Source organism: Podarcis melisellensis (assembly GCF_964234715.1).
Source record: "Podarcis melisellensis genome assembly, chromosome: 2".
NCBI lineage: Eukaryota > Metazoa > Chordata > Lepidosauria > Squamata > Lacertidae > Podarcis > Podarcis melisellensis.
The window spans coordinates 90,131,339-90,143,727 of record NC_138529.1 but is presented as its reverse complement, the minus strand read 5'-3'; the positions used below and the strand labels follow the sequence as shown (position 1 = coordinate 90,143,727).

Below are 12,389 nucleotides of genomic sequence, written 5' to 3'. Positions count from 1 at the left end.
GGAAAGGGAATGCCGTGGGCATGTATAAGGCATAGCTGGGTCAGGAGAACACTAAGGACCCATATAGGCAAACAGTCCAGGTAAGAGCCAAAGACTTGGATCAGACCAAGGCAGAAGAAGAGAATTGGTGAGCAGGGTGGGTCTTGAGGACCTCAGAAAGCCAACACTCCTGAATTTATGGGCTGGCTACTAATTCCATGGTTCCCATCATTGTTGCTCCTTCCTCCCCCTGCCCTTCACAAGCATGCAAGTAGTGATGGGCCAAAGAGAGCAATACCCTCCACTTCCCTTGCCCCTCTCCTTTTGGGCAATGACATGGAGGCAGCCCACTTGGAGATGGGGCCCATTGCAGGCATCTTTCCCCAGGACCCTAGTGCCAATATGGAGCAGGTAGTGTGTTGGAGACAATCATGGAGCCCTGAGTCGGAGCTGCTTACCAACTTGCCCAAAGTCTCTCTCTGTTTACATTCATAGGGGAAGTTAGAGCTATCGAGATTTTGGAAGCTTCAGTGGTCACAGGTGAGCTTTGTATTCCAAGATAGGTTGAGGCTGTGTGGGAGCAAATAGACCACTCCCATGTTGCAGTTAGGCGCTTCTAGCAGACTTCCCAGAGGCCTCTTGGTTGGCCATTCTGAGAACATATTAGTTGGAGAACACTATGCTGGATCAGGCTGAAGCCTATGTTCATTTTGCCACACATGGCTTTATTGCACTTAAAACTTTTGGGGTCGTACCTTTTAACAGGTACTTATCTTTCAATATTTGGAGCAATTCAGGTTTTGTTTGTTGACTTTTTATCTCAGATTACAAGAAGGTTGCCAAGTGAGAAACTTTCTCTGTTTCTTTTCGGAAGAAGAGGGAGACTGTTTCAAAGCCATGTCTCTAAAAATGTCTTGATGGAGAAATTCCATGCTATGTTACAATAATTTTTGATCCTCTGCCAAAAGATTGTAGTTGTTTAATGTAGACTGTCTTGGGCCTCCACTAAGGATTTGAAGAGCTCAGCAGGGCGGGAAGAAGGGAAGAGAAGGGTGAATTCCTCTGAGCTTGAGCAGTTGGGTCTTTCCCTAAAAGCATCTAAAATTAAACAAGAACTGTGCAACATTCAAAAAGCAGCTTTGAGCCATGTTATTCTACGGGTTTCAGAGAAATGCAAAAGGGCACTATTGAACAAAATAGGGAAGTTGCATTAACAAAATAGGGAAGTAGTACTACCAAAAAATTAGCAAGTATGCTTTGAAAATTATAGTTTAAAGCTGACTAATTAAGTAGTATTTTCAGGGATGTGGCTTTCCTCCCCTGTTTAAGTCTTAATATTAGGCAGTGTACTTTATCAGCTTTATCAAATGACCAGTGGGCTTTGTTCCTCTCTTGTAGATGTGGGGAAACAGCAGGTTTTGACTGATCTTTCTTTCATTCTCTCTCCCTCTCTCTCTCTCTCTCTCTCTCTCACACACTCACACACTCACACACACACACTTGCATTTTTAGGCAAGAAATTTGTGAAGGTGCTGATCATACAAACTACTGTAGCTCTTAAATGTTGGGGATTGTGCATGTCACCTCACACAATCAAGACTGCCGATAGACGTTTGACAAACACTGTCCTTTTAAAACGTAGTTATCTCCTCTATAACTTGCTTTGCTTTCTGAGACTCCCCAAGCCCTTTCTAACTATCTGTCTGGTGAGTGTTAGAGAACATCACATGAAGCTAGGTACTATTTAAAGTAAAGGACACCTGACAGTTAAGTCCAGTCGCAGACGACTCTGGGGTTGCGCCGCTCATCTCGCTTTACTGGCCGAGGGAGCTGACGTTTGTCTGCAGACAGTTTTTCCGGGTCATGTGGCCAGCATGACTAAGCCACTTCCGGCAAAACCAGAGCAGCGCACGAAAATGCCGTTTACCTTCTTGCCGGAGTGGTACCTATTTATCTACTTGCACTTTGACGTGCTTTTGAACTGCTAGGTTGGCAGGAGCAGGGACCGAGCGACAGGAGCTCACCCTGTCGTGGGGATTTGAACCGCCGACCTTCCAATCGGCAAACCCAAGAGGCTCAGTGGTTTAGACCACAGTGCCACCCGCGTCCCAGGTATTATTTACTTTGCTGCTAAATATGAAAATACGGAGCAAAGAAATACTGCATTATTATTATTATTATTATTATTATTATTATTATTATTATTATTATGAAATCCCAGTTTGCTCTACCCATCTCCAACTTATCTCCATTTCACTCAGTTATCTCTTGGGCCAACTACTAGATTGCATTTAAAAAAAATAAGACTCTGATATTCTACAAGTAGAGTGCATCAGCTAGGCTGGTTTTTTCAGCATACTGTTTCTAGGAGTTCCCAAAATGGCCCCCCCAAACTTCTGAAAATATTCACTTATTCATTTACATTGCCCTCACTTGCCTCCTTTATCTCAAACATCCTCAAGGGCCCCCCTAACATTGTCACATAGCCAAATCTGATTGTGTGTGCAGTGCAGTGCAGTGCATTGGGTTTGTTGCATCATCCTTCTTTGGGTGAGCTGCAGAAAGAGGAAGCAGCAGCCATCAGAGAGAATAATGGTGCCAAACAGGATTGGATAGGGTGGGGTAGGGTAGATATTCGCATAAACTGCATTTTTCTTTGGCAGGGGACGGGACAATAGCGCTCCACCTAGTTTGCTAGCTTCTTTCTGAAAACAAAATGGAGAATATTTGGGGCAGCTCTAATTCTGGTAACGGGGATTCAGAGCTACTGTCCTTTCTCTAGCTGTGAAGGTAGAGTTTGGGTATTCCCACCGTTCTGTCACCAGTTGATATATGCTAGTCAATAGATTGCTGAATATGGTGCATTTCTTTCAAATGTGGCTGTCCTGTTTCTGCTCAGAAGTTTCTACACAGCCTAAATCTTCCCTCCTCCAAAAAGGGGGAAAGTCACATTTGAAATTTGCATACCCTTTGCCATTGACAACGTTATGCATATTTTGTACTTGGTTAACTGTACCTGAATATAAAATACCTTGCAAGAATTACAGTTCTTGTTGAGCCTTTTGTGGCTGTCTGCATTTTTAATGCAAAGTTTCACACAACTACTGAAAGCAAATAAGGAGCAGGCAACGTTGTGGCTACCTTCTCCATTTATCAGTTATTTTCCCTGTCCCATGCCAATCTGGGAATGAAAACTTAGGACAAAACTAGACGTGGCATTTGTCACATAGTTTTGTCATTGAATAGCATTTTTAAAAAAGCAAATAAGCTAGTATTTGAGGGGTTAGGGTTATGAGTTTGGGTTCATGAGGGAAAGAGACTAAACTGTTGTCCCTGTCTTGGCCTGGCTTGTCCTCCCACTGTTTTCTAAAAAATCAACTACTTACAGGCAAACCAAATGACAATTTTCCTGCTTTCTTCAGATTTGCATTATCTGAAGCTTTTTTTTTTTTTAAAGAGCTACCCATTTATTAAAGCATGCATGCAATCAATTGGAAATTGTGGCAGTCGGACCAGGGAAGTCTGTGAATATGAATCCCTTAGTAGAAATATAGAGTGCTGTTTGTTGCTAGACCAGATATGCTTGAGATTCTGTTGCCAGAAAATATTGTTTCTTCCATGGGGATTTTCATGGTATCTCTGTCTAATATTGATATACACAGAGACAGGCAGAGATTTTGTTTCTGTCATAAGGATGGGGCAGGATGTTAGCATATATCTACACTGCAATCTCCTGCCTGCCAGTCACAGTTCTCCTTTTAATGATTCCATTTCCAATAATTTTGAAGAATATAAAACTTAAATATCTTGACTGGTGACTTCAGACTTGCAAGTTTTATTTTATTTTTTTGAAAGGAGCTGTGAATTTAGTAGTTTAGAATAATAGAAATTCAGGTTGATTCTATCGTGGAATGAGAACAGGTGGATTGGTATTTTCATAGGCGCTTAATATATGACCTGAATACTTAAATATATATTGTGAAAAGCATGTGTGACTGATATGAAAATGGAATTTTGCTTCTAAATGTCCTTTCTTCACATGCCTTAAAAAAAAAGTCACTTTGCAGGTACCGTATTTTTCCGTGTATAAGAGGTGGGGTTTTTTGCTTATTTTTTTTAGTCCAAAATAGGTGGCCGTCTTATACACGGGGGCCATCTTATACACAGAAAAATACGGTCCAGCACTTCACCTGCCCGTTGTACTTCTGATTGGTGTCAGCTATCTTCATGCCCTGCTTGGCTCTGAATCCTTCTCCCGCTCCCTGTTGCTAGTTATCGCTCACCCATCTGCCCTGCCTTGCCTCCCTCCCTCAGCGGCAGCACATTTGGGTGAATTTCCTAAAAAAAAGTCAACATGTTTGGGCGATCTCAGGTGTTTAAGATATTGATTTCTTAATTTAGAGTTCAAAAAAAACAGGGGACGTCTTATACATGGAAAAATACAGTAGTCTAATCCAGCTGGAGACAGTAACCACAATTCATTGCAGAGATATGCACATGCAATCCTGTTAAAATTAATGAAGCATTTTACATTGAAATAATGGATTATAAATATATTTTTTAATTAGCCAGCACCCATAAGTTGACTAACGTTATAAGTGTGAGTGAGGGTAAAGAACCAGATAATTTATTCATTAAAAAATTGAGGGTTTTATTTTATCATGCATTGGTGCAATAAAGCACAAGTAAATGTTAATCCTTATTTTATATTGTAAACAAATTTAGCATTTCAAACATTAATTTAACGTCTTTCAGCCCATTTGATCATTTATTTATGTATTTATTTCCTCCTTTTTGCTCACATACTTTTTTTATATTTATAGCGTTAATTTTATATTATTGTGGGAAATAAATAAACGGAATATAATTGTATTTGGAGCAGTGTTGGCCTCTGAGAGATGCTTGCCCAGCCCACTCTTAAGTGTGTTTGAAAGGAAGTTTCTGGAAGTGGCTTGTTCCATCGTATTTAATAAAACGTTTCTAATATTGTACCTTTTGTACAATATTAGACTTCCCTGACAGTGTTGCTTACTGCCATTACTGCTACTAAAGTACAACAATTTACCTGGATAGGGCTGCAAGTGGGCATGGCCGTGGCAAAAGTTGGGGCTGAGTGGACACACTGCCGGGAGTCCAAGATTGGCTCATCACTCACACTAGATTCAATCTCCTTGAGGCTGCCTCTGTTCCTCTGAAAGGCTCCCTTCAGCTTTCCCCTGAAGTCTTCCTTCTGGTCAGGTAACTTGAAGATCCCAGGAAAATATTGCAGTTGCCTCCTCTGAAGTCTTCCTGTGGCCAGCTGTTGGTGACTGCAGCTCTGGTCTGAGGCTATCCTAGAAAACTGTCTCTGGAGACTTCCTGTCCTTTCTGGCTTCTCAGCTTCTGCCTCGGCGCTTCATTGACTAGCCCCTTTCCCTCTCAAACAGTGCTCTGCTTGCCCTTATAGTATTTCCAGTCAGATCCCTCTGGCCAGTCATTAGGTACTCCTTGGAATTGTGAATCTGTGGCAACTAAGAACTGATGCTTTATTTTATTTTTTTAAATAGAATCTCCACTGTCATAATCTGACCCTTTCCCAACTCTCCTTTCTTGTATAAAAGCCAAGTTCTGGTGTTAATTGCCATCACAGAAAACCTTCCAAGTATGTAAAGACCTTTTAAAAAACTCCACAAACCAACAGCCTAGCCGTTTCTTGGAAAACTGCCAACTGAACCCCTATGCATTGCAGCTCTTCCTGGCTTTAGTCAGAAATCAACTGACAGTTTATCTCTTCATACAGTTCACTCTTTACCAGTGTTAAAATGTAACAACAGGGTTTTGTTATAAATATCCTCTCACATTGCAACCGTTTCTTCACATCCTTCTGGTAATTTAAATGCATGGTTTTGTTTTCTCTGTGTTATATTTATTCTTTGTATGGCATCCACTGATAAGCTATGAGCTATCAACGTGTCTCTTTCAATGCTGTAACTTTTTTAATGTCGAGCCTGAGGTGAATGAAGCACAAGTTAAGCTGCTATACACAAACACACACACACAGACACACACTAAAAACAATAACTGAAAAGTACATCCAGGTGGTGCTGTCGTTTTACTGTCAAATATCAGTTAAATCAGTTAAATATAGTCTGGTGCTTAAAACATGGGAAACCAGGTGTCAGGTTAGCAAACTGGGGGGAAACAATTCAAAGTTGCAACACCATCACAGAACTCACCCCTTTTTTCCCTGGGAGCACTCAGACAGAGAGATTGTTGTGTTAGTTTTCCTGCTTAGAATGCTAGCACTTCTGTCCTTGCTTCTAATGTCCGTTACACACTGCATTACCTGTTTCATTATGGAATTGTGGCTTTTAAAAACTGTGCCCAGTAGAGTCTCCCTCCCTTGGAACGTGTGAGCAATAGGAATGGATGGTGTCTCCCTCCCTTGCTGCTTCTCAAAGTGGTGGGGAAAGGGCAAGAAAGCATGATATTCTCTCTACTGTGCAACCTGGAGAGAGGATGAGTAGGCAGGTGGAGGCAATAGCTGTCTTGGTCACACTTGCATGTTCTGGGCCCAACCCATGGCATTATCCAGAAGTTCTACTCCAGAAATGAGGAATATGTGGATATCCAGATGTTGCAAGACTACAGCTCCCATAATTTCGACCTTTGGTATTCTGGCTGAAATGGATGGGAATTCGAGTCAGTCAACTTCTGGAGGACCACAGGTTCCTTAGCTTGGTCTAAAATCTGTGCAAACTTAAATATGTTCCAGTTGGTTGGGAAATATTTTTGTCCCCTGATTCTCCAAGTTGCTGCATTATTACATACCATTTGCTGATTGCTAATGGCAAATGAATACATTTCTCTCTCGGGTAGAAATGAAGATTCTTTGTGGCTGGCACGTTGATTACAATTTGCAATACAAAAATACCAGCCTGAAGTGTACCTTCTGTGTTAGTCACAGCTGTCAATCTCTGCAAATCATTTGGATGTAAATTTGAAACATTAGTGTCTGGGGAAAAACTCAACTTGAAAGCTTAACCCCTCTTCCATTTCCTTCTTTTTAAAGTCAAATATTCTTGCTTTGTTTTTGTTTTGATTTATGGAATTGGGAAGGGGTTGTTGTTGTGGTGGTCATGGTCAATAAAATGGAATATTCTGTTCTTCTTTTCTGCTCTTTCTTTTGATCTAGAAGCATCTCAAGGTGGTTTACCTAAAATACAATGTACATCCTTCTATTTCCTGTTCCATACTGCACCCCACCCCCAAATCCTCTTCTCATTAGGCTGTTGCCTGGATGCATGCTTCTTTCTTCCTCCTCTGGCCCCTAGGACTGAAATATTTTCACTGTCCAATGGCAGGATTATGTTTGGAGATCTTCTGTATCTAAAACCCTGCAGGTTACCTGCTAGGGTTCAAATCTAACTATTTAGCTGCGCTCCCAAGATTTCCTGTTCTCATTTTGCCAGGACTCTTTCTGAAATGAATTTAGGATTGTAATTGTGTGGGTAGGATAGTAAATAACTTTCAGCGATAAGATCCAGGTGACTTGTTGTTCCAGGTACAAATGATTTGAGCCTTGAGCCATCAATGTATTTTTTCTGCTGAAGATTATTGGGACTGACTACCTGCAGAATAGGATAATAGGTTAGATTGGCTCATTTCTTGTCTTTTTCAATAACTTGATGTGGGATACTAAGATCCCTTGAAGTAAGTTTTTCCCCTTAGTAAGAGGCTTCAGATGATCCTATACTGCTTATTAAGCTGAAACAATGCACAGGCCTTTTACTCATGCACAGAGCCCCGCCATGCAAGCTGTGATTAAATTTCTTAATTAACCATCGTTTCCTGTTTTGTCCGAACTGGGGGACTATGGTTAACTGCTCTAGGACAAACCAGGATATTAAGCCATATTTTGAAGTTGATTATGCAACTGCATATAACATTGCATTGTCTATTGCATTACATAATGAACAGCCTAAAGTTTTATTTCTGCATAATTGCAAAGAGGCACTTGGAACAGCTGTTCTATTTTTCACTTTTCTGGCAGCTAGAAGTTCTAATGGTTACTTGGAGCACTCAATTCTGAAAGAGCTTGATTTAATTTTTGCATTATCTGTTGCTTAGCAACTGATGAGGGGAAAATTCGTTCTGATCTAGGGAGAATCTCTTTTCCTTTTCTCTCCCCCTTTCCCAAGCAGTTATATCTAATTGTGGCTTCCCAAGTTGTTGGTGGAAATAGCATCTTGAACTTGCTAAAACACGTTCTATTTAAAAACCCTCACTGCTGAAACTTACAATACATTAATATATTTGCTTCATGCCACAAATACAAGCAGCAGTCAGTGATTGACAACCTAAACTCCATAAGCAGCCCTTAGAAGGTCACTTACCTGTTTCGCTACTTATCTCTGTTCTTCTTGCCATGTTGTCACTGCCTGCATAAATGGTTAAATGTCACGTGTTTGCTCACTCGTGCTTATGGCAAAACAGAAGGTAGTCATAGGTATTAAATGTCCAGAACCTGTCTACAGTTGCCTTTCTCTCTCAGCTTGAAAAGCCTGATGGCACAGTCATGGGTCCTTTAAATTATAGCTGCTCGGAAGATTGGTACTGCTGTGAGGGATGACAAAGTAATCTTTACTTTGGATGTAGAGATGAAACTTTGCACATTAGTGGCGCTCACACATTCTATGGTGGAATATTAAGCCAGTTGTAGAAGAGAGTATTGCAACTTGTATAAATCTCTGTGAGCAAACAACTATTGCAACCTTTTTAGTATTTGTCTGTTGGCATAAGTAGATTTGGCCCATAATTCTTGTTTAGGTCCATTTATCCTATTTAAATACATTGCTTCAAAATGCAATTATTTTGGTGTTTCTTGCTTGACTAGATTTTAGCCAGTTTTAGTTTTAGCCATAAGCTGTTTTATCTGTAAGCTGCAAAAAGAAAATGTCAGACCAAAGGAACCACTTAAACAATAAGTAAATCTAAGTGATCATGGAACCGAAGCATAAACAACAATGTTAAAATGTACACAGCAATTTGCTCGTAAAGAAGGAAGCTATTTTTGGTGTGGTTTTTTTTATTTTTAAATAAAATAAAAGCTTCCATCTCAGCTTCATTCAAGCCACAAGAGGTTTGCCATTGTTTCACAGCTGCCAAGGCAAAAGTTTCCATAGTTTCGACTCCTGTCATTGTTTTCACTGACCAGGAAAGATTATTCTTTCTGTTGGTCTGAATAATTTTCTTAATTTTTTCAGTATCTTATTCACTGCATTTTATGAGATATAACCCAATCTCTCCACAGGAATTATGGAAATAGAAAACGTATCAGGTGAGGGATATCAGATATCTGACAACATATCAGAGCTACCCTCTGGCCGCATTTTAGTTGCCTTCCATGATTTAGAATGTGACTTTTTGCAGTGGACAACTTTTTGTATGCACGGGGATTCCTTACACATTTTGCAATCTGGATTTTACAAGATGTATTCACAAAGGCCTTATTATTGGAAAGCCACAGACCCAGGACTGGATCTAGCATGCTTATAACCCTGCTGCAGCCCCACCACATGGTAGCTCCCCCATTTCCATACCTCCTGAAAAAGGCTACAGTGGAATTGTAGGGAACATTGTACCTCTACAAGTATGATGCTATAACTTAAACAACGCATAGAATCATAGGCATGTATATCCTTTATTTGTCTGAAATTGTGGAGGAAACTCACTGAAAACGCAGAAGGCTTGGAACACTCCTTGGCATGAAATCTGATAGGGCTATTAATAGGTGGAATTAATTATTGCATATCAGGGTGCTTTTAATCCTGCCAATAAACAAAATCTCTGCCCAAGAATAATGTATTTGCGTTTGGATTCCAGTTTGTGTTCAGTGGCTACATTTCCTGAAAACAGTACGTAGAAGACACATATAGCTGAACCATATGAGCAACTTTGTGAAATCAAACATTTGAGTCAGAAAAAGATTGCATCTGCTTGCTTAGATTAAGTCTTGGAAGTCTAACTTCTACTGTGTATGAACTTTCATTTCTGCTAGGTAATATCCCAGTTTCAGCTCTCAACAAGAATTGAGGGGATTTCCCTTAGGTTAGGTGCTCGTAAAATAGACCTGCCAGATCTTATTCTGAAAAGAAAATTGCATTAGTTGTACTGTCAAAAGGGTGGGTAAAATCAAATAGTTGTGCCTAGTGGTAGCCAGTTTGTCAAGTCCTGCAAGTGCAATAGGGCTTTGCCCCCTTCTCCTCCCTTCTTGCCCACCTAATAGGCTCTGGGGAGAACCCACAGATCGTCATGTGGGGCAAGAAAAAAGGAGATAATTCCATCAAACAAGCAGAAATGGTTGTACTGATGCAGCAATCTCCTTGGTGCTACTTTAAAGTCCCCTATTTCAGTTCCATATAAGAGTAGGGCACAAAAGTTTGATTCCAGAATTATAAATGTCACAGCCTTCCTCTGAGTTTTCAAAAAATATTATATGAATCATCAATTTATCTTTTCTAAAAATAAAAATCAAGCCATATCTAGAAGGCCAAATCTAGATCTGTGTACTAGAGCTAAAGAGAATTAAACTTGGAAAGCACAAATTCTTTTATCACGTGCTTGATTATATAGAAATCAACATACTATTTGTGCTTTGCAGATTTGAAGTCAAATACCACCATTCTGGTGTTTATCATAAATCATGGAATAATGAATTCTTCTGTTTTATACAATGGCTTTGTTTTCCTTAAAAAAAAAAATCTCCCAAACGTCTCCCAAATATTTTAAATTGGTGTACGTTATTAAAACTAACAATAGTTGATAAAACTAATATCATGTAACTATGGCTAAACTATGGCTCTTTTTATGTCTCTTTGTAGATTGCCTCTTCAAGTTATGTCCCATGAATCGCTATTCTGCACAGAAGCAGTTTTGGAAAGCTGCTAAGCCAGGAGCTAACAGCACAACTGACGCTGTATTGCTCAACAAGCTACATGTGAGTATGGTACTGATCTTGATCTTCATCTTATGCTACTTTCTTTTTGATTTCAACATCTTATGTTACAGTACTTTTAGATAATCATTTTTACACACAGACACGCATATATGTAAGACTGTTGCCATGCTGCAGTTCATATGGCTTTCAACAGGCAGCCATGCCAACTCCTGCATGGTGAACGACACACAGGTGAGCAGGCAATTAGTGCTGGTGGCAGGTTGCCTAGGCGAGCTCTTTAATTGAGTGGAGTATCACTTTACAGAAGCTACTCTGGGAAGCACCTCTGCTCTCCTTTAAAAGGGGGTGGGAGTTGTTGTGATCTGTGAGGGGAGGTGCTTGAGGCAAACTGCGAGGGGATGGGGAGGTGTGAAGGGTGAGGGGGGGGTGTCTTTGTTTAGGTGTGGACAAAGGGGGCTAACAAAGAGGTAGGCAGAGGGGTCTTCTCAATACATGCTTTAATGTGAACAAACCAAACCCAGGTCAAATGAGGGGGGGGGGAATCAGAGTTGATGATACTTTTTCTTAACATCTGTAATCAGCTACACGTATAAGAGAGTGCAAGAAACTAAGAGCATAGAAATGAGGGCCATGGGCCTTGAATAGATTCTGCATGCGTAGGACGAGAGAGCTCCACAGGGAAACAATGCCTACCCCCTTTTAGGTAGGGGAGAAGGTGTTTTCCCCAGACCTGAATCATTAAAAATGTGGTAGCAACTTGGCAAGGAAAGGCTGGGAAACCTCTTATTACACAGTAGTTTCTCATAACAAGCCTGTTGCTGAAAGTACTCATAGTTTAGACAGGTACCCGAGTCTGCTTTTTTAAAAAATTAAACTTTCCAGTTCTCATATCTGCAGTAAGCAAATCTCTTACTACGAAAGTGTGGTGTGAGTAACAACATATAATTTTTGAAAATAAACTTCTCTACATGGGTAGGGAAGAAAACTGAAATAAGCTTTATGTCTATCTTACTTTGAAAATAAAGACTTAATAATTGAAGTCAGATGTTTTTAAGTTCTTTTATTCCTGCAGTTTGTAGCTGGTTTTACACAAAGTACATAAAATACTTTATATGAAGTACATAAATACAAGGCAAAGGCTTACACTCAAGTTGAAATAGGAGCATATTTTAAACAAGTGATTATTTTATTATATTCCCATTATAAATAATTACTGGGCTATTTTTTTTAAAGGAAACCTATTTGAAATGTGAGTTTAAAGTCCTAAACCTTTAAACCTTTAAAGCCCTAAATGGCCTCAGCCAGTATACCTGAAGGAGCATCTCCACCCCCATCGTACAACCCGGACACTGAGGTCAGCTCTGAGGGCCTTCTGGTGGTTCCCTCACTGCAAGAAGTGAAGTTACAGGGAACCAAGCAGAGGGCCTTTTTGGTAGTGGCACCCACCCAGTGGAACGCCCTCCTATCAGAT

The 12,389-nt window shown here is 40.2% G+C and overlaps 1 protein-coding gene across 8 annotated transcripts in view; it reads left to right on the top strand.

Moving 5' to 3' along the window:
- The window catches only part of ITPR1 (inositol 1,4,5-trisphosphate receptor type 1), a 199,093-nt gene that overhangs the window by 51,515 nt on the left and 135,189 nt on the right, over positions 1 to 12,389 (top strand). For all 8 annotated transcript variants that reach the window (XM_081901286.1, XM_081901281.1, XM_081901283.1 and 5 more), the window contains one exon: positions 10,842 to 10,957. In XM_081901286.1, coding sequence (XP_081757412.1) covers positions 10,842 to 10,957 — 116 coding nt within the window. The remainder of the gene's footprint in view (positions 1 to 10,841; positions 10,958 to 12,389) is intronic.